This window comes from Argentina silus, assembly GCF_951799395.1.
Source record: "Argentina silus genome assembly, chromosome: 3".
NCBI classification, from domain to species: Eukaryota; Metazoa; Chordata; class Actinopteri; order Argentiniformes; family Argentinidae; genus Argentina; species Argentina silus.
The window spans coordinates 27,271,837-27,298,344 of NC_139657.1; the positions used below are offsets into that span (position 1 = coordinate 27,271,837).

Here is a 26,508-nt window from a genome sequence, read left to right on the forward strand (position 1 = left end):
CAGCATAACATTTCAATTGATCAAAATGTATAGCAAGATCAATATATCAAGCAAAGTTAACGGTGTGATCTTAGCAGTGTGATGAAAGCCGACAGTTAGCCTAACGTCACCCGCCGAAAAAGACGTGATCGGCTCGACGTGATTGGCTCAGCTAATGGACGATAATGGGGCACTAATGGAATGGGGCGCTGCGATTGGCTCAGCTAATGGGTTGGTGCCTTACTTGCTCTGGGTAGCCCACCACAGCTTCTGACCCTGTCTCCAGTGAACATGCCAAATCAATTTAGCAAACATGTACAGTATATGTGTCTATCTGAACAACACATAACTCAGATCTCATCTGTCATCTAAGTCTTCATCGTACTGTTCACACCACATATCCATGTTGTTTATATCAAACCTTCTCTACATATGTGAAAAAAATTTGAATCTTCTTTTGATACTTGAAGGTTACAATGCCTAGCCTGTGGAATTGATCCTGGGCACATATTGCTTCGACATGGTTGACTGTTTGTCATGAAACCCTTTCCTTTATTTTTGTTTGCAAAAGTGATCTCTTTCTCTCAAGAAGGGGGTAGCTCATTTTAACATGCAGTGACATGTTTCTTCTTTCCTATGGGAAAGTTAAATCTGCTATTATTAAAATGTAACCTTTGATTATGCATCTTGTATGTTTTTTTTAGAAGGATCTGTTTCCTCTGCTTCCCTTTTATATCCGTCCTAATGACTCGATGGTATTTCTATTTGTATGTGCCGTGAATCAAGTCGGTAGGCTAACTTAGGGTCAGCTTGATTCAGATGTGTGCTGTTGTGTTGGCACCAGGATAGCACCAACATATATGCCACCACAACGCTACGTTAACGTTGGCACCATCTTCGCCACAACCTCACCACAGCCTAACTTCAAGGTTGCGGTTACGTACTGTGTTTGCTGGGATTACCTTGATGCTTGTCATGAAATGATTATGAATATAGGCAATCAATTCATACGGATAATATGCCCAAAACACAAGCTGAGCTGTATTGTGCTGGCCTTGTTACGCATCAAAGTTACGCATAAAGTTGCTGGAACTGTACTGAAAGGACAATGTGAAAAGAAAATATCTGAGCCTGCATAGTTTGATTTGAGTTGGCCCTGTAGTATGTAAAGCCCCTAAATCTTACCAGTATATGCCAGAATGAAGCTTAACAGGAAGAGGGAACTTCAGCAATAAATAATACAAAATAAAACATATTGTTTCAAGTTAGGGTTAGAACAACCTGAATGATTTCTACATATAGATGTGGCACCCCCTAGTGCCAATGACTAAATAGGGTCACCAAAGAAATATAAACAATGGAGCATACATTTTTACATGCATAGTACTTGGTTTCTGAAACATCTGTAACATGATGAAGCTATTAATTTGTTTATAAAGTTTCCCACGATAACATATGGTATCAGGTAACAGTGTTGATTTGGTTATGACAAGCTAAGACAATTCTACTCTCATTTTAGATATTTAAAAGACATCAGAATCAATGCCAATGGGGTAGCCTATATTTGATTGCTTAATATTACAGAACATGATATTTGTTCGTCATATTCATAACTACTATGTACACCCCCAGTCGCATGAGGCGACTATCGGTCAAGGGACTAGTACACTTGCTTTTAAAAAGCTATCGTGCAGAATCCATAGTACACATTAAAATGCATTTTTAAAGGACTGCGCTCTTATTTTGAAGGAGTCACCATCGTGGCCAGGAAGTGAATCTTGCTGGCTTCAACACTGGTGTTTTTTTGTTTACGTGTACTGCTGCATTGTTTTGATTTTTGGTGAGCCCCCTCTCTCCAATAATTTCGGACTTCTACAAAAAGTAAACGTTCCAGGTTAGTATAATCTATGGTGAATGTCATTAGGACATATATGGATCAAGCACGCACTGGGTTCACATGATCCTTTTCAACGGAAACCATTTACAAGCTAAGTAGCTGGCCTAACGTTAGCTAGCGGGCTAGCTAAGATGCTAATACTAGCTAGCTAGATAATTTGTTTGCAGATCGGAGAGCTCGGTAGCTAATCTAATACTCACATGATTGAATTTATAGAAACACTTTTCCATCAGACCAAGAGTACTGTACTACCCACCTAACGTTAACCCCTAGCTAGCTATAACTATATACAGTTATAACTATATAACCCCCTAGCTAGCTATATAACTAGAACTATATACTTTCATTGTTGAGATTTGCTTTAAAAAAAAGAAAGAAAAAAAGCTTGCTAGTTTACTAGTATACATAGCTTCATGTGTGGTCTTCATCACTGACGACGTGTTAACTCGCTAGTGACGCTGATTTGTGGCATGAAAATACATTATTTGGATTGCCTCGAGTTTGATGATAGAGGTTGATTATTACTCATGTCACAGATCTGTCCCTTGAAAAACGTCCCATCCTTTTCCTGAGCTGTGCATTAATCCACGAACTAGTCCCCCCCCCCCATGAATTTAAAAGCATATCATTGGTTTAAGCATGGCTCTAACTCCAAAATTATGCTTTTAAATCCATGCAGGAGTGGACAAGTGTACACTGATGAAAAGAATGGAGGATTTGGACGTAGTGAGGATGTGTGTGTGTTTAGTCCTATTGATTCAATACTATTGATGACTTCTTCTCTGCACTGAACTGTGAATGAACTGTACAGGTGAAAGCAAGCTCATCCCCTGGACAAGATGCTAGTTGCAGGGCCATACCCCTAATCCATCTCCTTAGTGCCCATTTTCGAACCCCCAACCGTCCCATCTCAGTCAGGGCGGACACTCTAACCACAACAAGACCACTTGGTCAGTATGCTATATGCATACTGTCAAAATAGTTTTTTTTTTTTTTTTTTTGGAACAGCTGTTCATACTCTAGGTTGTTCTTGGATACCGTTGGTACTAATATTTGTTAAACGTTTTTATGAAGTGATTTTGACGTGAATGTTGAAACCCAGTCATTGAGTGAGGGTGCAGCTAACTATTATTAGCAAAGCAGAAAACAGATGACTGGAGATGCTGGTAGTACGAGCCTAGGAAGACAACAGACTGAAGACAACAGACTAGGAAGACATCACTGAATTTAAATCAAATCATGAACATAGGCTGAACCATCCCTTTAATATTGAGTGTATATCAATAGCCTTTCTACGATTTATCTTCTCTCCTTGCACTGCACAGGAAAGAGCCAGACTGGTAAAAGCATGGTATGCATCCACCGTGTTACTTCCCCCTAGGCCTGTTATGTTTTTAGAGCAGTGCAGATGAAGGAGAGGATGTTACTTTAAGACAATTGAGATTCACCCAGAAAGATTGTATTGCAGTTTGTATACGTGCACTTATATGAACTGTCGCAACGTCTCTGCAGCAGAGGGCGCTCTAACACCTTTTTTCTGGGCAGAGTGTTCTCTATGAACATGCACGCTTGGGCGGTTATTGACAGAGGGTTTTTTTTTATAAAGCAGACCAATTAGGGTGATTTAAACAGTAATCAAGTAATTGTTTCATGCTGTTTCCTTTGCTCTATGTTGACGGCACTCCACTAAACTCGACTGCACTGCCCTTTCCACATAAGGAATTGACATGGCCCTTTCATGTCAGCTAGCTACCTCTTATTTTATTTAATTTGTGAGTATTCTTGCTATTGGGTAAGGTGAGGGTAATCTACAGCCTAAGTGTGACTCTCCCCTAAATGTTTGATTGAGACACAATCAATTGTCCTCCATGGTAATGTTTCCACATTTACTGTGTTTATTTTTCTTGTTGGCCTTGAGGACACATTCAGGGTAGCCAACATCAACGTTTTCAGTTGAAACCATTTGTACCTTAAGCACTGCTAAAACTGGACCTATAGGGAAAACCTGGTAGTGATCATGCCACATCCAGTATAGATGAAAGTGCATCACTTTCCAAGCAGAGTTCAAAACACCTTTTCGGCTCACTATCATTTCTATAACTTGCCGACATAGTTTTGTGGAATGGAACTTTTAGTATTTCTTTAGGTAAAGTACACCGGTAAGTATTGAAGATGTTGAATGAAGACAGATTTTAAAAATATCTTACAGATTAGAGTTGTGTCATTTTGTCGGCAGCACAGATCAGGTTCTCAGAGGGTAGAGTTATGTTTTTCCACCGGTTTTCAAACTTTGTTGCCTGTAACACTTTTCTATCAGAGGAAATGCCGTCTGGCAAGGGAACATTTGAGCAGAAGGAGGGGTTGGAGTAAAGCTAGAAAAGGCTGTGTGTTGTTTCTCTAGAGAAAAAAGTTAAGGAGAGACAAAACAGCCAGCCCCCCATTTCCTGTTGGAACATCCACAAGCATTTGTGTTTATCCTCAGAATGCACACTAAACCCACTCTTAGAACAGAATGGTTGCTCTACTCGTACAAATAAATATCTTTTGGAGTCCTGACACAGTGTACAATTTAAGCCCCCTTCAATTTGTTCAACTCCATTTTGACAGGGTTCGATTCTGGTTGGTGTTAAAAATCTAGGCCTAGCCTCATGCACCCGAAATCTATCATCTCATGTTGTACTCTAAAAGTGGTCTACAAGCCTAGCATGAGGTAAGGTCTGCAGTCCTGAATCCACAACGAAAGGGAAAGAGAAGGCTGGTGTCTTGCACACTGTAAAGTATAGGCTAATGTGTGAAGTACAGTGTAAACTCCACCTACACTGGAACCAACGCTAACCACTCTACTATGTTTCTAATAGCGTTTTCCTGGAGACGAAGACTATGGAGGAGCAGACAGGTTCACCTGGAGCTAACACGGACAACAGCAGCCAGAGAAATGGACATGAGGTGAGACCCCAACCACAGTTTTTTAATTACATTTTATTTCACCTTTTATTTATACAGGGAAGTCAATTAAGAACCATTTCTTATATACAAAGACAACCTCACAACACTTACCACGTTGTTATGACACTCAGCAAGCAATAACAGCCTTACCACAGTTACCATGTCGTAAATGTTCAGTTGTTTATCTCATAAACATACTGTATGAAGTGGAACGTGTGCACTCCCCCTGGCTGCCACTAGAACTGGCTAACTTGTCTTCATTGATGATGTTACTGTTGATGGCAGCAGCAGAATGTTTTGTGTGTTCGAGTGCAAGCAAATGCCTGCAAATTCATTGGATGGCGCTTCATCATGGAGTAAGACAATGACCCAAAACATACTCCCATAGCAACTAGGGAGTTTTTCTGGGCTAAAAAATTAAAGTCATTGACTGGCCAAGTCAATTTTTAGATTTGAATCCAGTTGAACATGCATTTAATTTCCTGATGATAAGACTTTCGGCAAAACGACCTCAAAACAAACAACAACTGAAGATTGCTGCCGTACAGACCTGGCAGAGTATCACCAGAGAATGTACCCAGCGTCTGGTGGGGTCAATGGGTCACAGACTTCAGGCAGTTATTGCATGCAAAGGATTGTCGACCAAATACTAAACATGAGTGCTTAATTTGGATATTATATGAATCCGTCCCATTGCTGATAGTCCCCCTATTTCAGGGCACTATGTATACAAACCAGTATGTACACAAATACCATGAAGCTGAGAATTTCTGCTTTGAACTCACAGTAATTGTTTGATTTCAAATCCAAACCTTTGGAGTATAGAGCCAAAAGAAGAAAAAATGCTTCACTGTCCTATTACTTACGCAGGACACTGTAGTCAGCAAGCAAGCAAGCAAGCATAACTATTTAATTACACTTATCTTGAAGGCAAAGCTAGCTGATCTCTTGAGTGCAGAGCACAGATGATGTCTCAGCGCTACACACGAACAAAGCTCTAATTTCACAACCATGTAATAATACCACAGCTAGATGGATAAACTATAAGATATAGACTTCAATGTGGAGCATGTCGTATCATTTCAGCTAGAACGGTGTTACATTGATCTATCGTTGTTGAAGCAAGTTTGTGTGAGAGTCAGCTTCAGTCAGCAGAAAGGCATTATGGGAGTATGATACAGGGTAATCGGAGCTAGAGAGAGGAAATGATTGCGCAATCCCAAGTGAGAGATGCGAAAGGTGTTTGTTGCAACAACAGGAGCAAAATCTGTAATTTCAAGTGTAAATCTCAACTACAGGTGGTATATTATGCAACATATACACTCACTTAGGAACACCTGTACACCTCATGTTTTCTTGGCACACTTTGGGCCCATTAATACCAATCAATCATCGCTTGAATGCCACAGCCTATTTGAGTATTGTTGCTGACCATGTGCATCCCTTCATGGCCACAATTTACCCATCTTCTAAAGGCTACTTCCAGCATGATGATGCACCGTGTCACAAAGCAAAAGTCGTCTCAAACTGGTTTCATGAACATGACAATGAGTTCAGTGTTCTTCAGTGGCCTTCCCAGTCACCGGATCTGAATCCAATAGAACACCTTTGGGATGTGGTAGAACAGGAGACTCACAGCTTGAAAGTGCTCCTGAAAAATTGAAAATTGTGTGATGCAGTCATGTCATCATGGACCAGAACCTCAAAGAAATGTTTCTAACATCTTGTGGAATCAATGCCACGAAGAATTGAGGCTGTTTTGAGAGCAAAGGGAGGCCCTACCCAGTATTAGTATAGTGTTCCTAATGAAGTTTTCAGTGAGTGTATATGCTGTTACCATAACGGTGAATCCTTCCTTTAACAGGAGTACCGTCCAAAGCCAACAGTGCATAGCCATTGGTTATTCCCCCAACCAATGCCACCCACAGAACCCCCCCAGAAACCTCCCCCTCCCTTTGCCTCATCTCACCTGTCTGTGTGCCGGTTTTGAATCAGCTACAGTTCCAGATAAGTTGCACAGTTCCATGCAAGACACACCTTGTATTTGGGTGATTAGTCAAGTTCTAGTCTCCCTTAGCTATTCCTCCAAATCGCGTTGTTCTCAAGCCTCCTTTGGAGGTCTGGAGAATTTTATATTGGCTAATCCGGATTGCATTGAACCTGGACGGAGTGATGGGAGAATGTGTTTTCATTGGATGTCCCATTTCAAGAACCCTCCCACACATGCCTGTAGATAATTGCTTGTTGTTATGTGCTTTGTCTTGCAACATTGAAGAAGGAAAAACTGAAGGAAAAACTTTCTACATGAAATCTAGTCGATGAAGCCATTAGGTATTTGATTGGTTGGACTTGTGGTGGTGAGGGGTCACTCATTTGAAACAGGTTTCCACCCCATTGTAGCTACTTACTGCAAAGGGTTTCACCAGGCTTTCCGAACAAGGATAGGAAGGTTAGTCAAGTTCAAATGATGGCCAGTGCCTTCCTAAGGTTCCCCCTCTAGGCCAGAATTGAAGTGCTTTTTGTCCAGGTGTAATGCAAGGCATGAAACAGTAGGCCAGAGTGTTGACTCTCTGGCGAGATAGAACGGCTGTTGCTAATTTTAGCTACCGGTAAATGTTGCAAACTGTCTCTCACCTTAAACAATATCTGTTGCCATCTGTATGCCTCAATGCTAACTGCGGTTCACTGTAAATGTTACCAACTCTATTGTGAACTTCCTAGAAATGGCCCCACCCTGTCTGTCCTCTGCAGAAGCCCAGGCGCAGCAGCTGGACCAAGGGCCGTAAGAGGAAGAAGCCTGTGAAGGACAGCAACGCCCCCAAGGCCCCGCTGACGGGCTACGTGCGCTTCATGAACGACCGGCGGGAGCAGCTGAGGGCCGAAAGGCCAGACGTGCCCTTCCCAGAGATCACCAGGATGCTGGGCAACGAATGGAGCAAGCTGCCCCCGGAGGACAAACAAGTGAGTGGAACCCCCACGGGGCGGTGGAAAAAAAGAGTTAAAAGGCACGTTGGATGTGTTCAATGGAATTTAAATATTCTCCCTAGTGGCAACAGAATTTTCAATTAATTTTCAGCTTTACAAAACCTTACAGAAATGTTCAAATGAACTGATTTTCTATTACAAAAGAAACTTCCTGAAACCATTCCACTTGCCCAGAAATAATGAAGACAATCACTTGACTGAAATTACATTCAAACGTTGTCTGGATTAGGGATGTGTTGCCAGAATTTAACAAGTCGTCTAGGGACATCATTGGTTTGCTCTCCACAATCATGGCCATAGGAGATACAAGCGCTAATGACTCCGGTTTTCAATTAGAACCAGGATGACGTTTTTTTCCAGTCGGTTTGAACAGTCTGCCAATTGCTCTCGGCAGCTCCCCTGCGAGTGTACTTCCATTTTGTTGTCAGCAACACACACATTTGAAATCCAGACGAGACCCAAAAATATAAAGTACTCTCTCTGAAGCCATGGAAACATTACAGCTGGCCTCGGCAGCAGCTCAAACAATGTAAAAAAATAAATAATAAAAAGGGCTGCAGTACCCTGGAACACAGACTCTGTCACTGTTCAACATTTATTTCTAAGAGCAATTATCATTAACAGAACAGCTAATTAGAAATTAGAGTCATGGTAATGGCACCCAAGGTGTACCCTTTTGTTATCTTGGGTTTATTATTCACTCTCCTCTTCTCACTCTGTTCCCTCCCTCCCTCCCTCCCTCCCTCCCTCCCCTCCCTCTGTGTGCAGCGTTACTTGGACGAAGCAGAGAGAGACAAGGAGCGCTATATGCAGGAGCTGGAGAAGTACCAGAAGACGGAGGCCTACAAGCACTTCACCAGGAAGGTGCAGGAGAAACAGAAGGGCAAGAGGCACCGGGGAGGTAAAACACTCACTGTGTCCTGTCTGATTCAATATCTGACGGCAGGAATCCAGGCTCCATGACACAAGGGGTTCATGTTTAACTCATTCAGTGCTAAGGGTGAATTAAGTCGCCCGAATTGTCAACATTCTAGAGCGCCAAGGGTGACTTTATTCACAAAAAGTTTTTGTAGCCAAAATCAAAGTATTTTTGCTAGGTAAATACCACATAAAACACTTGGCACTCTAGGTGGTGAGTGTTCCGGAATTCTTCTCCGGATTAACTAAGTTAGTGACCTAATAAATGAGTGTTTAGGAGAGCCATTTGAAACAATTTGGTGTCACCGTTCCTTTTCGAAATAGTTTTGTGAACGTTGTGTCATTTTGCATTGACCTTATCAGTTGATACAGATCAGTCGTCTTATAGGGAGCGGGCATTAGGAAAAGCGGCGATTTAGAAGTATTAAGCCACAACGTCGGCCCACTGTTGCCTTATACATGTGGTTACAATTGAGCGTTATATAGTGCTGTGTAGAAGAAACATGAATCATCTTCTCCTCTCCTCTTTTTATTCTTTCCTTTTCTCCCAGATGGTGGACACCAGGTAGCCAACGAGTCTCTTCACGAGGTGAGTTAACTCAGCGCCAAAACCCCACAAATAAGATAAATGTGCTCGAACAAAGTCCAGATGGTTCGATTTGGTCGGAGCATGGATGTTGGCAACACACAAGGATGTTGGCAACACAGACAGTCGGTTCAGTTCCTGCCTAGACCACGATACTGAATGTACGAGTTAATTGTAAATCGGTTTTGGATAAAAAGCTTCTGCTAAATGACTGTAAAACTGTGTGATCTTGACAGAGTTAGATTGAAATCCATACTCTAAATTACCTCAAACTGAATCAGAATGCTGATGGCGCTTTGAAAGCTCTAGTTTGGTGTGTGCATTCCAGCTTCAACTGGGGCACGTTCCCTCACCCAAACCTCTCAAGGGTCTGCCCCCCCCCCCCCCCTCGCTGCACATTAAACGCTTATTGTAGTGGCGCTAAAGCTGGATTAAGCAGCTTTGGTACTCTTTCTGTCAGGGCTTCAAGCCCTTGGCTTTTGGTGAGTGTATAATTCATTTTTTATGAAGCTAAGCTTCAGATTTGAGGGGTTCTCGTGTAAATCTGCCAGCATATTCAAACAAAGGTGGGGGAAAGGGTCAAGGTCACTTGGCCGGAATTCGCAGTCCAGTGAGCGCACCAGTGTTTCACTTAGATTGTTCGATTGTGGGGCGCAAATATACGTGGAGGGAGACAACAACAATGTTATTGATATGGATTCCATATTATTTACAAAACAATGAAGTCTTGAGTTAATCCAATCTCATATAATTCAGATATTTGACTATTTAATTCTTCCAAAGGGAAGGTTGTCCCCTTCCCGGTTATATGAATGCAGTTATTGTAAGCCACCTTGTACTGTATAAGAGTGTCTGCTCAGAAATCAAAATATCCCCCTTTTTTGCCCCAATGCCCTTTACCAAGAACCCTCAAAACAATCAAATAAATACAATATATGTAGTTCTCCTGTGTTCACCTCCCCACCTCAGGCCAACTGCAGGGCCTCACATACATCACAAAGTTCACTTCACTAAACTTACCCGACTTAACAGGGCCCCCCGATTATCAGGAAAACCGCTATGGAGGTGATAATGAGTTCTGAATGAGAGTCGTCATATCGCCATGAAGGCCGGCGTGCTGCTTGGCTAGCTGTGCAATCAGCACACTCATGGAAAGTATATCAGTGGTGGTGGAGGCCGCGGCCATTGCTGATAACCACTTACACTCGCCACAGTCAAAGAAGCGTGTACAGAGGGCAGGTTCACTTTGGTACTTTTTGTAGTAAATGACCGAAGTGTGGGATGTAGGAAGTAGTGTGGGAGATTCTCTTCCTTACAGTTGTGCTATTAGTTTGATAGCTTTACTAACCTCTGCCTCTCTCCGTCCCTTTCTCTCTAAACCCCCGTCAGAAGGATGCAGAGGGCAAGGAGAGATCTGTGTTCGACATTCCCATCTTTACAGAGGAGTTTCTCAACCACAGCAAAGGTACAGAGGCACATAAAATGTCTGACCTCATACTGCATACCATCCTGTCCACACTGACGGCTCGAGTAAAAGTACTTTGGATCATTGTAAAGATAACGTTTTGAAGATCACTGAATCATCTTGCCGAGATGTCATTATATGTCTCTCCTCGTTAGCAAGTAATCGCAGCATTCATTTTGATTTACCTTGATGGGTAAATGTCTGTTGATGTGGTCAGAGCCCAATCTATCAATGAAGGATATCCATACTTTATATATATATCCATACTAGTCGGCGCTGTTGTTTCACACAGTAAACATTTTTGTATTTGATATTGTGAAATGTGCATGTGGTTATAATCATACCTGCTAACAATTAAGATACCAATAGCGGATGTGCATAAAGATGTTGTGCCTATAGCCTGACATCATTCAGCCATACGCCACCAACATTCCTCTGCAAACCACAGCGCAATGCCAACATTTTGTCAGTGCATCTTTTTCTTTTGATTTTGAAAAAAATCGGACGAGCAGGAAATGGTAAGGTACTCTAAGTATATGGAGAAATGATGCCGTAAAATGATCGTAGATGCAACATCTTCATCCACAGGCACTGTTGTTATATAATAAACTAAATGGCTCCCACTTCTTGGATAACGAGGCAACTAGGTTTCGCTGACCTACCTACCTCGCTCTGTGTCGTAAATCATTAAAGGCGTTCGCCGTTGCCGCTACCTCGCGTCTCTTGACACGCCAAGGCGTTTTCCTGTTTCCCATCCCTCTGCTCCTGCAGCGCGGGAGGCAGAGATGCGGCAGCTGCGGAAGACCAACATGGAGTACGAGGAGCGCAACGCGGCGCTGCAGAAGCACGTGGAGAGCATGCGCGGGGCGGTGGAGCGTCTGGAGGGAGACGTGATGCAGGAGAGGGGACGCAACGGCCTTCTGGGACAGCACCTGGACACCCTGCGCCAGGCCCTCACCTCCAGCTTCTCTTCTGTGCACCTGCCTGGTGAGAAACAGACACACACACAGTGACAGACAGAAATAAAGACACACACGGAGAGACAGACAGAAATACACACACACACACACACACTCCTATAGCAGCATCTGGAGACCCTGCATCAGGCCCTCACCTCCAGCTCCTCCTCAGTGCAGCTGCCTAGTGAGATACACATGCACACACACATACACACCGATGCACACGCAAACACACATACCGTACACACACACTCACACTGATGCCGCAGCATCTGGTGGGTTACATACAGGCAATAAACCATAACACACACGCCAGTAGCTTCTGTGCACCTGCATGATGAGACCCAGATACGTACAAGGATACATACACACACACTAACCACTAACATTTGCGTACTCGCGTCAAGTATGAATTTGACTATAGGCAGGTACACCTAGGCACGCACATACACACCTAGGCATGCAGATACACACACAGGCACATGCACACACACACAGAAGCAGCTACTCCTCTGCACCCCTGCATGGTGGAACACACACACCTCTACTCCAACACAACTGAAATATCATCAGTCTGTCTGGTAGCTTCAGGCAAACAAGCACGTGATCAGGAATACAGCATTTATCAATTATTCATTACCGCTCACTTCAGTGCCAACATCAAGCTGTAGAAAGTGTTTGGTTCCAGTTTGAGAAAGAGCTGCTTCTTGACAGTTTTGGAGCACTTCGATTAATCTAAGTGCGACCGTGCGAGTCCTCCTTGTTAAGAAATGATCCTGGTTTCAATAAAAAAACATGAGGCCTGATTGACTAAGCGTTTGCACCAGCTTTTGCACCTGTCTTAAGTCTGAACATTTGATTTTCGGAAGGGAAATAGAAATAGAAACAAGGTATTACTGTAGATCAGGTCTATGTTGTATTTGTGGACCTCTGGATGTTAGGTTGCGGTAACAGTATTCATTGTAGACCCACAAAGCCCCTCTACTCTTAACCAGAGTCAGTTGGTAAACTCTTGGTGACTATCAGGCACTAATCACTTGAGGTCGAATTGCTCAAACCACAAATCTATGGTGGGATTCCCCTACCGCCTAATCCATTTGCTGAATTTGCTGACACACAACACTTTATTTGGAGAGTCCATTAACAAGTTGGTTAGATGTTCAACTAATATCAATAACATTTTAAAATTATCCACTAACTCCAGCCTTTAGCGTTAACATAAGCTTTAGTTTTTGTATTTCAACAGTGCTGCAGTTGATCACCCTTGTTTGTCATGGGGTTGTAGTTGTTTGTAGACCAACTATAGGTATAAAATATAATATAAAATGTGGCCCAGATGAGTAAGTATCTGACCCTGGACAAGTGGTTAGGGGCAGGACTCCCTCCCTCCCTCCCTCATCCCTCCCTCCCTCCCTCCCTCCCTCCCTTCATCCCCATGCTCACGCCATCCTCTCGCCTGCAGGCAGTGGGGAGACCCCCACGCTGGATACCATTGACTCCTACATGAAAAAGCTCCACAGCGTCATCCTGAGTAACCCGCAGGAGTACGCCAACCTCATCAGCACCGTCAGAGAGGTGGTCAACCGCCTCGACAGGTAGGGGCTAAACCATGTCAACTCAATCGACAAACCTTCCTGCCTTGCTTGGCTTTTTTCACATTCTGATGTGAGTTTCGATGGCATTATCATCAGTGAGGAGAGACAAATTTGCGCTTGGGGGGGAAATGAACGTTCTCGTTGCTTGGCGGTAAGTTGGTGGTCTATTTGTAAAATGTAAACAAATGAACAGGCAAGGTAACAGAGGAGGCAAGTTTTATTAATTCAAGTCTACATGAACACTGTTGGAGCTGCTCTGTAGCTGTTGACCATTGTTCCACTGACCACGGATGTCGCGCCGATTCACCTGAAAAATTGTGTGTCGATTCACCTGAAAAATTCAGATTTCCAGGCATATCACTTGACACACATACATTTTCATGCTTCTGGACGGGGTCTTTAACCTTTTGGATGAAAGTTATAGCCGTCATTTCCTGGAGCCTACGTAACTTTTAAAGTTAGCTACATGTCTCCCAAGTGAGAATGAAAGCTAGAATAAGAGCAGAAAGTTAGAAAATGGTACATATAATGTTACTATGGTGGAGCGCTAGGGTGGTGCCAATACATAGTACCCATTGTTTTCTACTACATGATGTAACTTACAGAATCAACATTTTGCCTGCGCTTAGTAAAACAAGGTAGCTGTGATGCTACGCATAGAATTTCCCTAAAACCTGAATCATGTGTACGAAATGTATAACTGAGTAGGGTAAGAAAGAAGAAAAACTGATGTGAATCCAAGGTGAGCTAGTCACGGGCTAGCCTTAGTCCTACATTTAAGACAAAATGGAATGCATGCAGGTACATTTTGATATCTTAATTGTATTGTACTCCCCCCCCCCCCCCTCCCCCCTCTCTCATCTTGTCTAGGTAATTGACCTAGGTTGGACTATTGAACTGTGTGACCTGGCAAGGACATCTTCAAATCCGAGCATCTTCCTATCACCACATTCTGGTCCACTTTGATATCGTCATCTAGCCTGGATTTTTTGAACATGTTTTATTAACCCTAGTGAAGTGAAAATGTGTTGGATTATTTATTGTTTTCTACGAATGTTATTATTATTATTTTTGTTCATGTAGTTCATAGTTTCATCGAATATGCCGTCCTGGAGATGTCAAGTTTTGTTACAAGGACATGATTCCAAGACTCCTCACTTCAAGTATCATTCAAGCCCTATTCCAACTTCACTTGTCCTGGATATTCACAATGCTGTGCTTTGGGAAGCATTTGGTTGTCTGTGTGAATTCACTAAAGCCTTTTTGTGTACTGTACTGATCATTTGTCTTTTCTTTTTTTTAAAGCCAAGATTTTAGTCTCTTTTAAATGTTGTGTAGCTGATCTGAAAAGAAAAGTCATATTGTATTTGTTTTGCAGCTTAGGTGTTTTTTGTTCCTTGGCTTTATAAAACTTTGTTGAAACATTTTGTGCCAGTCTGAAATTTTATAGTTTTTTTTTTCAAAGGTGTGGAAAAAGTGCATAACGTGTTGTCTTAAATAAATTCATTTGCAGAACAACATTTATTTTTTCCACATAAAGTTGGATTAGGTTATTGCCTGGCTGACGCCCCGACCAGTAGTACACAGCAAGCTCTGCACCCACTGGTCTAGTCACCCACTGGTCTAGTCACCCACTGGTCGAGTCACCCAACTTTCCTCACTCTCATTAACTCCCATGTTAAGCTGCCCATATTTGAGCCGGCTTCGATTGGTCCTCACACACTTTGTATTTGCGTTTGGTCGAGGCCTCTTCTTCCCTTGCTCCTTTTCGTTGGAGTGAAAAGTGACAAGGCGGTTGTTAAGACAAACATACTTCATGGTTGTTCAATCAACCAGTGTAGGTCACAGACCCTTCACTATCGACACATGGCGCAGACAAACATGGAAGACAACATTCTCATCAGACTCAGGAACTCCCTACTGTACGCAAATACACTGAAGGAGTGACATCATTGAGGTATGATATAACTGGGGTCATGGATCTCCTTCATGTGAATGGATTCCAATATCAGGAGGTGCTTTGGGGAAAAGGGGCTAAGGATAGTAGGTAGTTAGTTGAACATTTTGTTGTTCAATGTCTATACATCTCTTAGGGGACTATCCAATTAAAAAGTTTTGGGCAGATGAGTGTTTGGGAAGGAGTTAGTGTAGAAAAACAACTGCTGTATAATGGCTCCCTCAAAACAAAAAGTTCAGAAGTTCATCTTTATTTAGGTGTATTTTCTGTGTTGTTGTTTTTTTATATTGCTCCCTCTGCCAACAGCTTCCTGTTTGATCGTCCCCCTCTGAGAAACGATGTTTGACGCATTTCTTCTTTCAGATAAACTTGAAGAGGTTACCCCCCTGCCAAATTGTGACTGCACATGAATGGAACATTTAATCGTCTCAGATCCCATTCGCCACATCAACTTGTTCAAAACAACCCACAGAGTATTTATTAGTTTGGTTTATATGACAGCGCCAACTGTGGCGGAAGAGATCCCTCTATTGTAGTGTCAAACAATGATGGGCTTATGCAGTTCACTATTTATAAGAAAAATATGTTTCTTTAATCCCAAACAGCAGGCAGTGTATTCGACTCGTGACACGGGCTGCTGATTTGTTTCGTCAAATGGGAAAGTTTGAAGTTTGCCTGATCAAATTTAACCATGCTGCTAATCCGCTCCAGTACTGTCACTGTTTGACTTTGTGCTTGGTCAGAAAGTTTAAGCTCTAAGGGCTAAGGGCTTAAAATTTGTAATTTTAAGATGAATCAACACAAAGGTCAAAGGTTTTCCCTGTCCATGTTAAAAGGACAAATCTATCTCGACTGAACTCTGCATTTGAGGGGCCAGTGTTGTGGGTACCCACTGTTAGTTGATGGGTTGTCATATGCTGTGTCCCAATTCTCTATCCTTTCCTCTGAAGCGTGCACTCCCCATGTGGATTTATAAGCATAGGATTGGTGTAAGCATGGGCTTGAGGGAGTTTCCTCCATGTGTCTTTATTAGGTACACCTGTTCAACTGCTCGGTAACGCAAATATCTAATCAGCCAATCACATGGCAGCAACTCAATGCATTTAGGCATGTAGACATTGTCAAGACGACCTGCTGAAGTTCAAACTGAGCATCAGAATGGGGAAGAAAGGTGATTTAAGTGACTTTGAACGTGGCATGGTTGTTGGTGCCAGACGGGCTGGTCTGAGTATTTCAGAAACTGCTGATCTACTGGGATTTTCACGCACAACCATCTCTAGGGTTTACAGAGAATGGTCCAAAAAAGAGAAAATATCCAGTGAGCGGCAGTTCTCTGGGCGAAAATGCCTTGTTGATGCCAGAGGTCAGAGGAGAATGGCCAGACTGGTTCGAGGTGATAGAAAGGCAACAGTAACTCAAATAGCCACTTGTTACAACCAAGGTATGCAGAAGACCATCTCTGAACGCACAACACGTCAAACCTTGAAGCAGATGGGCTACAGCAGCAGAAGACCACACCGGGTGCCACTCCTGTCAGCTAAGAACAGGAAACTGAGGCTACAATTCACATGGGCTCACCAAAATTGGACAATAGAAGATTGGAAAAACGTTGCCTGGTCTGATGAGTCTCGATTTCTGCTGCAATATTCACATGGTTTGGCGTAAACAACATGAAAGCATGGGTCCATCCTGCCTTGTATCAACGGTTCAGGTTGGTGGTGGTGGTGTAATGGTGTGGGGGATATTTAAAGTGTCTTTGTGAGACGCAGAAAAGGTGAGCGGATGGTTTCTACATGTGTGGTTCCCACCGTGAAGCATGGAGGAGGAGGTGTGATGGTGTGGGGGTGCTTTGCTGGTGACACTGTTGGTGATTTATTCAAAATTCAAGGCACACTTAACCAGCATGGCTACCACAGCATTCTGCAGCGACATGCCATCCCATCTGGTTTGCGCTTAGTGGGACCATCATTTGTTTTTCAACAGGACAATGACCCCAAACACACCTCCAGGCTTTGTAAGGGCTATTTGACCAAGAAAGAGAGTGATGGAGTGCTGCGTCAGATGACCTGGCCTCCACAATCACCCGGCATAAACCCAATTGAGATGGTTTGGGATGAGTTGGACCGCAGAGTGAAGGCAAAGCAGCCAACAAGTGCTCAGCACCTCTGGGAACTCCTTCAAGACTGTTGGAAAACCATTCCAGGTGACTACCTCATGAAGCTGACTGAGAGAATGCCAAGAGTGTGCAAAGCTGTCATCAAAGCAAATCAATATTAATCTACAATGTAGAAAATAATAAAAATAAAGAAAAACCATTGAATGAAAAGGTGTGTCCAAACTTTTGACTGGTAGTGTGTGTGTGTACAGTTGTGGTCAGAAGTTTACATACAGTTGTAAAGAACATGTCATGGCAGTCTTGAGTTTCCAATCATTTCTACAACTCTTATTTTTCTGTGATGGATTGATTGGAGCACATACGTCTTTGTCACAAAAAACATTCATGAAGTTTGGTTCTTTTATGAATTTATTATGGGTCTTCTGAAAATGTGACAAAATCTGCTGGGTCAAAAATATACATACAGCAATGCTTATATTTGGTTAAATGTCCCTTGGCCATTTTCACCTCAATTAGACACTTTTGGTAGCCATCCACAAGCTTCTGGCAAGCTTCTGGTTGAATCTTTGACCACTCCTTTTATATATATATTTACACTCACCGGCCACTTTATTAGGTACACCTTGCTAGTACTGGGTTGGACCCCCTTTTGTAGCCCATCTGCATCAATGTTCAACGTGTTGTGTGTTCAGAGATGGTCTTCTACATACCTTGGTTGTAACAAGTGGTTCTTTGAGTTACTATTGCTTTTCTATCATCTCGAACCAGTCTGGCCATTCTCCTCTGACCTATAGAAGGTATTTTCGCCCAGAGAACTGCCACTCACTGGATATTTTCTCTTTTTCTGACCATTCTCTGTAAACCCTAGAGATGGTTGTGTGTGAAAATCCCAGTAGATCAGCAGTTTCTGAAATACTCAGACCAGCCCGTCTGGCACCAACAACCATGCCACGTTCAAAGTCACTTAAATCACCTTTCTTCCCCATTCTGATGCTCAGTTTGAACTTCAGCAGGTCTTGACCATGTCTACATGCCTAAATGCATTGAGTTGCTGCCATGTGATTGGCTGATTAGATATTTGCGTTACCGAGCAGTTGAACAGGTGTACCTAATAAAGTTGCCGGTGAGTGTGTATATATGTGTGTATATATATATATATATAGTAGGTGACTGATATATTTTTTATATGATTTGAAATCAAGTGGTATCTCTAAAACTAATAACTAATAAACTCACATTTGTCTCTGGACTAACTCAGATTGGTACCAATACAAGGTTGTTTACACACACACCATTTGGCCTGTGTCTCGAATGAGGAATCACATTATGGTTAGAGAGCATTGGAGTTATGGGAGTGACTTTATTTGGGCCAGTATCCTTACTCCTTCACTTTCTTGTTTTTCTGGTGTTGTCTCCGATGTTGTCGGACAAGGTGCCAGCCCCGTTCCCATTAGGGTGTAGTCCGTCCCATTTATACAAGTGCAAAGTAAAAAAAAAAAAAAGATCATAGTAGCTGTTTTTGAACTGGGGTAGACAGTACACTAGTCCACACTGCAGGGAAAAGGGTTGAGAATACGCGGCGAAAGTCCATACGTCACAAACTGCACAACAATGTAAACATAAATGGAGACATTTTTGGAGACAGATGTCACTGCTATGATTGCTAGTAAAGGTACATCTGAGCGGTTGCTAACAAATTGTAAATATGTTCTGATTTGGCCCAAGGTTTATTGAGCTTGCAAGAAAGGTGAATTGATTCATTTACTGGAATTGACCGTCAATTTGCTGACTCTCTTTTGCTAGCAATCATAACGATGACGCCCGTCTCCAGTTTTGTTTGCCTTCTGCAGTGTGTGATGTACAGATGTTCAGAGTGTATTGAAGAACAGAGTTAGATGGTGGTGTTATGACCACTTCCTCTTTCTGCTTACTGATACCCATTTCCTGGCAGCCAGCTGGCCCTTCCTGTCCACAATGGCCCACGTGTGTGCCCCTGGAACCTAGCCAACATTTATATCACAGGTGTCACTGCTTCTGTTTTTCCTTGGGAACCCGACCAGCAGTGGTCAGCTCTCACAACAAACCCTTCATGCTCAGTCATAGAAGAGGTGTGGAATGATCTCCTCTGGGCCCTTTGAAAAGCACAGTAGTGAAGGAAATGGAGAGGCAGTGTTGTACCGCACCTTATGACTTCACCCCCTTCCTCATATGCATACAGTGCCCTGCAAGTAATGGGACAGTGAAACATCTTTTCACAATTACTGTGAGGTTAAAGCAGGGGATCAAGCGACTGTCTGGTGGGCATGCCGCAAAAGTTAGTGGCCACTCGTGGTACCGTTGTAGTTCTCACTTGTAGTTCTGCCCAAAAAGACAATTCCCAATGTAATTCCAATGGCAGAGTCGGTATTGTTCCTGGCCAAATAAGGGCGATTCTAGCGTGACTTTCATGTTCTACAATTACTTTCAAATATAAAAATCAAACGATAGAAGCATTTATCTTACCTCTATAAAGTGCTGATGTCATAATATGGAAGAGTCTGAGCCAGCCAAGGGATCGCACAGGGACTCTATCAGCATGAGCGAGGCACCTACTGAAGATTTCAAATGAATAAATGATGTATAATCGTACTGGTGGAGGGGGGCCAAAGTTACATGTTTTACATCATGTAAGTATGACATTGGAATGCATTTATGGGACAAACTAAGCAACATAGCCTATTGATCTATAGCCTGGCTACTTATAATGCCCAGGTAATTCAGTGTGTCATTTGCACCTTGATGTCGATGAGCTGTGCTAGCATTATTGGCAATGTGAGTATTTGTAGTCTTGCATCTCAAATTGTAGGCATAGGCATATTTATTCTACATTAGCCAACACGTCGTTGAGTACACTGAAGTTAGCAGCATCGTTTCTCTCTAATGACTCGTGAGTTTGCCAGGTGTGTTATAATCTACGTCAGGTTAATATATATTTTTTCTACATCCATTTAGTGGAAATAGCCTGCGCTTTTAGTTATGCAGTACGTCATGTCTTCAAATCTATAGCATTTAAATCCAAACATCATAAGATGAGATCAACAATCTTGTCAATCATGGCTAGATATTAGAGGCCTACTTGCCTATTTAAAATTCGATGATATTTGGACCATGTTTTCTGTGGGATGGTAATTTACTTCGGATGATATCAAGTGGATAATCACTGTACACTTGATGGCTGAATGTAAGTATAATGCATATAATGTATAATGCAACTTTTCTCAAATCATTACATTATTTGTGTAACGGTCAGACAGGTGAACCCAGTGGCGTAGCACACTAAGGCGCATACCATATCATCGCAAGGTCCCTGGTTCGATTCCGGCCATTGACATATCCTGCATGTCATCCCTCCTCTCTCTCACCCATCCTTCCTGTCAATCTCTACTATCTCTATCCCAATAAAAGCATAAATGCCGTAAAATATATATATATATTTTTTTAAAAAAGACAGGCGAACCCAAGTGCAGAACACAGACTAAGAGACAGGATCAGTGAAACCCCAAGCTAGAGTGTATTTATTAAGAGAAGGCTGGCTGAGCCGATATGATTGGTCAGGCAGGCAGGGGTCAAACAGGTAAGCTGGCAGGCAGACGGGCAGGGTTGGCAGACAGGCATAGGTCGAGTAGGCAGGCAGCAGTCGTACACACAAGAGGTCAGGCAGTCATGCAGGGGAACAGGCAGGTAGGCGGATAGTCGTTCAGGTAAGCAAGCAGGCAGGAGGGTCAGGCAGGGAAGGAGGGTCGGTGGCAGGAGGGAACTGTGGACACAGGAACAAACAAGGTAAGGAGGCTGGGAATGCTCAGAAGCAGGAACTAGGAATTCTAGCTAGAAGCGTGACTAACAATGAACTGACGTTACGATCTGGCCGGGTAGTGAATGTTGAACCGGATATTTATGGCAAACGCCGGTAATGAGAATGGGGAACAGCTGGTCATCTGACTCCTGCACACCTGACACCACTCCTGAAATCAGCCTGACTGGTCGAGAGAAAGAGAGAGAGAGAGAGAGGGAGAGAGAGAAAGACTGCCCTCTACCTAGAGGTAGAGGGCGTGACAATTTGAGTCAACTTCGAAAGCAGTACTGGAGTTTCTGACATCACCTAACTCCTATACTTTTATGATTAGGCTATGTTGAGAATAAAATGAGATAGTAGACTAGATGGGATTAACAATAAATAGGTTGATGATGAAATAACGTGAAATATCGTGGCCATATTGAAACTAATCCCTTGGTATATTTTGAACGCCTAGGCAGAATCGGAGCTTCTCATACATAATAATACAAAAAAGAATTTGCACAGAATCTGATAAATTACACTACGGGTATCCTTCTTTTACAGTCATTGATCATAATAAGAATATATGATGAACAAAATACAATACGATCGCTAATTACGACACAGCCTACCCATTAAGGTTACTGCAGTTTATCTATATGTGTTTTAGCCTTGGTTAAAGAAAAGCGACTACTATAGTGGGTATTGTTTTATCATTGCATGCTGGTTGAGGGTTGAGGCACGTTCCTGCGTCTTAGTAACCCAGTGCGCTTGCTCGGTCGACAAGCAGATGCCTCCAAATTCATTGGATGACGCTTCATCATACAGTAAGACAATGACCCAAAACATACCGCCATAGCAACTAGGTGGTTTTTCAGGGCCAAAAATTAAGGCCAATTGAACTCACTCATTCACTCATTCACACACACACACACACACACACACACACACACACACACACACACACACACACACTCACTCACTCACTCACTCACTCACTCACTCACTCACTCACTCACTCACTCACTCACTCACTCACTCACTCACTCACTCACTCTCTCATTCATTCACACACACACACACACACACACACACACACTCACTCACTCACTCACTCACTCACTCACTCACTCACTCACTCACTCACTCACTCACTCACTCACTCTCTCATTCATTCACACACACACACACACACACACACACACACACACACACACACATGCTCACTCATTCCCTCATTCCCTCACTCATTCACTCACTCACTCACTCACTCACTCACTCACTCCCTCCAGACCAACATGGCCTTGTCTCTCTGCCCAGGATCCTGTTGGAGGGGTGTTTGGAGGGCTTTTATGTGGACTAAGCAGTGTAGGAGACAGAGGAAAAGGAGGCCGTTTCCGATGGAGAGCTACAGATGCCGGGCCAGAGGAGGAGTGAGTGAGTCAGGCGTCATGTGCTGAGCTAGCCTGGCCTCACATCCTGAATGATCACCATGAGCTAAAACTGGGGCACAGCTGAAGGTCCACTCAATGGAGTCCTCTCACTCATGGTAAAAACAATAGACTAGTCGGGGTGAAACAGGACATTCACTCTGACTCACAGGGACAGAGTATCCTAGTCCAAAACCACTGTTGTCAGTCACTGTTTTTCCTCTGGGAATTATTTAGTTTTTCATAAGAGTTTGGTGCGTATTTTAAAGACACAAGAAATACAGGCATAGAGTAGACGTAGAAATTCAATGCAATTAGTTAATAATGACACATCTACAAAATAATACGTACTATAAGCTGTATAATGAATTGTTGTCACATGGGAATGAACTTTAACTGGAACATTAACAATCCTATTTTTTTCTTATTTTCAGGAAAAGCTTTGAAACCTGCGGTTGACTTATTTTATCCTGAATACAATAACGCTTTATTCTATTATTCATGATGTATTCTCCCTTGACTTTCTAGAGCAAGGCTGAATGTCCCTATTTTCATCCATGCTGAGCCAGTCAATTTGAACGCCACATCTCTCAATACCAGCAGTGAGTCACCCCCTCCCTCTGATCTCTGAGAATGCGATCCGGCTATGACTCATATTATATTCAGGGTTTTGATGATACTCACTTTCTCCAAATCTGATGAAATTTTTATGCAGTGATACATTTAGATTTACGCCTTCCTCAGCAGCAATTCAACGTCTGATCCTTCAGCTTATTTATCCTAATGAGAAAAGGATGGATGGAGTTGGTCACTGCTGTAATTGAATTCCGGAGGATTTGGAGGACTCACTGCTGATGCATGGTAAAGCGCCGAAATGGTAAAGCACCGACAACTAGGTTGAACAACAGTAAGATGAAGTGTATGAAACTAAAGAACAAGGCAACAGTGCAAAAAGGGTCAAAAGTGTCCGTGTTTGGTTTAAGTTGAGTTGTTAATGATATTAGATCCTTGCTGGTTGTTTTAAACGCCTCCCTCTTGTGGTAACTGGGAACAACTGCAAAGATCCACACCAAAAAGCCATATCAGTACAGTATTGCAACATTGTTGTGTGATAACAATAAAGTTTGTTTCTCACCTTTCTCCCCCACAACTGGCCACTATCAAAACCATTGTGAAATGGAGCAGTTGAACTAGATCGACCCTGAAAACTGATGCAGACTGCAGTGCTTCCACTTCTCTGGATGTACGCTCATGGAAAGATATATTTAATTGAACATGAGCATTTTCATCCATAACTCCTGGATGTGTCCATTTCAAAGTCTCAAGAGTGAACGTAGGAAGGAAAATATCATTAAATGAACCGTGCAGTATATCAGTGAATAACAACTACACTACATATGAAGTCAGAAACAAGACTTGGTTGCATCTCAGTTGTCTGAAGTGGCTTTCTTTCCTTGTTTCCTCTTCTTCATTTTTACTAACCTCATAACTCATCTCAGGCCCTCTCAGGCCCTCTTCCCTCATTTGCCTCAGGGGCATTTCAGGCCCTCTTCCCCCATTTGCACTCTCAAATAAGTAGACAGATGAAAAAAAAAATCTACTGGTAGACCACCAATATCACTGTCCCACCCTTTGTGTCATTTTCCCTTTGTGTCGTGACACCAAGAGGCTGAACAAGCTTATTAGGAAAGCTGGTTCTGTCCTCTGTGTCACCCTGGACACTGTGGAGGAGGCGGCCAATAGGAGGATGAGGACCAAACCCCTGGCCATCATGGACAATCCCTCCTGTCCCCTACATAGCAACAGATTATTACAACCGTGTTGCACTAAGGAGCGCTATAGGAGATCTTTTCTGCCTGCTGCAATAAGACTGTACAACTCCTCTTCTAGCTGGCTCGATCGGGGTGATCAGAGTCAGGCTGGGGGATGTTAAATCATACTAGACAGTTCTTACTGTATATAATGTTTCAGATGTCTATTTTTTGTTATTATTCTATTGTCACTTTATTTTGTTGTTATTGTTTGTGATGTGAGCTGCTGTAACGCCTTAATTCACCCTCGGGGATCAATAAAGTACCTATCTATCTATCTATCTATCTATTTTAGATCAGTGCAGATGAGGGAAAGGAGACCAGGAGGGGAAGCAACTTTAGACTACTAAGATTCAACCCCCAGTTCAGCCTATTAATTCAGCTGGAGAAGGAGAGGGGGACTGAGGAGGAGGAGGACTCACTCTGATGCTTGTCCTTGATCTACCATCCACTCCGCTCCCCCAGCACTGGAAAACCTTGGCCCTGGGAGGAAACAATGCATGGAATGTGTAAAAACAAGAGTCATTCCCCCACACGTCACTGCTGATTCTCGGCCCCCACCTCTCTGTCCTCCCAGTCCCAACCTCAGCCCCTCCCCTCCCAGCAGCAGGAACTAGGGAAGGAGGGGAATTCCTCTACAGTGTACCAGAAGTGATTGAATTTCTGTCATCCAAAATGCACATTCACACACAGACGTTGTTATAGATATGTTATACATAGTCCTACTTGTTTCCCTCTGAATGTGGTTGGCCAATCAAATCCATCAAGTGACAATAATTACTTTATTGATAACATTTGTTGTTCAGATTTTTAGTGCTTACTGTCCCACATGTATAGCATAGTTTGTGCATGGTTGGCCTCATCAGTTCCCATTGTAGCTCACTGCATGAACATAGTGAGCTACAATACAATAGGAACTAATGGGACTATGGATGGTTGTGATTGTGTTACTGTACCTTGTGATTCTCATTCAGGGAAAGAGGCAAAGTAGCATATAGTTTCAAAATTACAAATCACACGTATGGAGCATCCATAGTCACTCAAGGTGATTGCTTTCCTGTAACCAGTGGGGATATTATGAATGTCACTTTAGACAACAAGCATTGGACAGTATGAATAACCAAATAGTTTATGTTTAGGAAGATAGTCTCGAATTAAGATGATCCTAGATCACTCAAATGCAGCAGTTCATGAGTATACCTAACACATGTCTTCGTTTGTGTGGTAAAATTAACAAGTTGTTTGAAATGTGCACATTATTGTACATTATTCTTGGAACTGCGCGTCTCCGAGATTCCTGTACAAGCACTATTCCTTGAGGCGCGCCCCCGTTTCTGCCTCGTGTACGCGCTCTCACTAGCAGTGCAGAGACCTGCGGCTGTACTACGCAGAGGAGTGTACTGAAGCGGCTACGCAGAAACACTGTCAAAATTGTTAAAGTACACACGGATTTTTCTGATTTTCTTATTTTACTGTGCACGACAGCAATACAAGAGCAGGATTATGGTTGTCAACAAGTCGAAGAAACGTGGGGGAAGACACCGGAGCTAACGGTAAGGAGTCTAAAGTTGACGTCCTTTTCCAAATAGAAACTGCCACAAGTCTAGCCTCTCTTCTCAGAGAAGTTTCAGTCTTGTTGCATTGAGGTGAAAGAGTATACCTAGTCTTTTTCGACAGGGAATTTTCTTTACATCTGTAACCCAGTCTCTGGTTACAGACTCTCGTTCAACAGTCAGCTTCGCCATTCGTAGCAGTCGTTACTGTTATGATAAGTAAGGCTTCACTTCTGGAGAAGTTGACTGGCGGTTGTTACAATGATGCAGGTCATTGAGTGTTTTACCTTCCCCGTTTTACGTTGATTGGGTCGTGATTTTCTAACGTTGGCACGATGTTGTCAGAACGTGACTCGGTCGGGTTAGCTGCAACTGCAACCCGACTGCTCCCTATTCGGGTTGCACACAAATACTTAGACGAAAACAGAAAAACACACCACCGCACTCTGCTTCAAGATATCCTGCTTGTTTGTTGTGTTGTTTTTTATTGGGGAAAG

General features: G+C 42.8%; 1 protein-coding gene across 5 annotated transcripts; it reads left to right on the forward strand.

Moving 5' to 3' along the window:
* Positions 1 to 1,791: 1,791 nt before the first annotated feature.
* hmg20a (high mobility group 20A) lies at positions 1,792 to 14,837 on the forward strand (the record flags this gene model as incomplete). Of its 5 annotated transcripts, none has more annotated exons than XR_014554126.1 (9): positions 1,792 to 1,873; positions 4,735 to 4,822; positions 7,574 to 7,783; positions 8,576 to 8,708; positions 9,277 to 9,314; positions 10,701 to 10,776; positions 11,548 to 11,763; positions 13,248 to 13,330; positions 14,201 to 14,837. XR_014554126.1 is itself a non-coding variant. In XM_083666120.1 (9 exons), exons 2-9 carry the CDS (start codon positions 4,757 to 4,759, stop codon positions 14,202 to 14,204), a joined length of 876 nt encoding a protein of 291 aa, XP_083522246.1. In that variant the 5' UTR covers positions 1,792 to 1,873; positions 4,735 to 4,756. The 5 variants fall into 5 exon arrangements, 4 of the variants coding, with proteins under 4 accessions (XP_083522246.1, XP_083522247.1, XP_083522244.1 ...); XM_083666120.1 differs by having other exon boundaries at positions 13,198 to 13,330; XM_083666121.1 differs by having other exon boundaries at positions 10,704 to 10,776; positions 13,198 to 13,330.
* Positions 14,838 to 26,508: the final 11,671 nt, after the last annotated feature.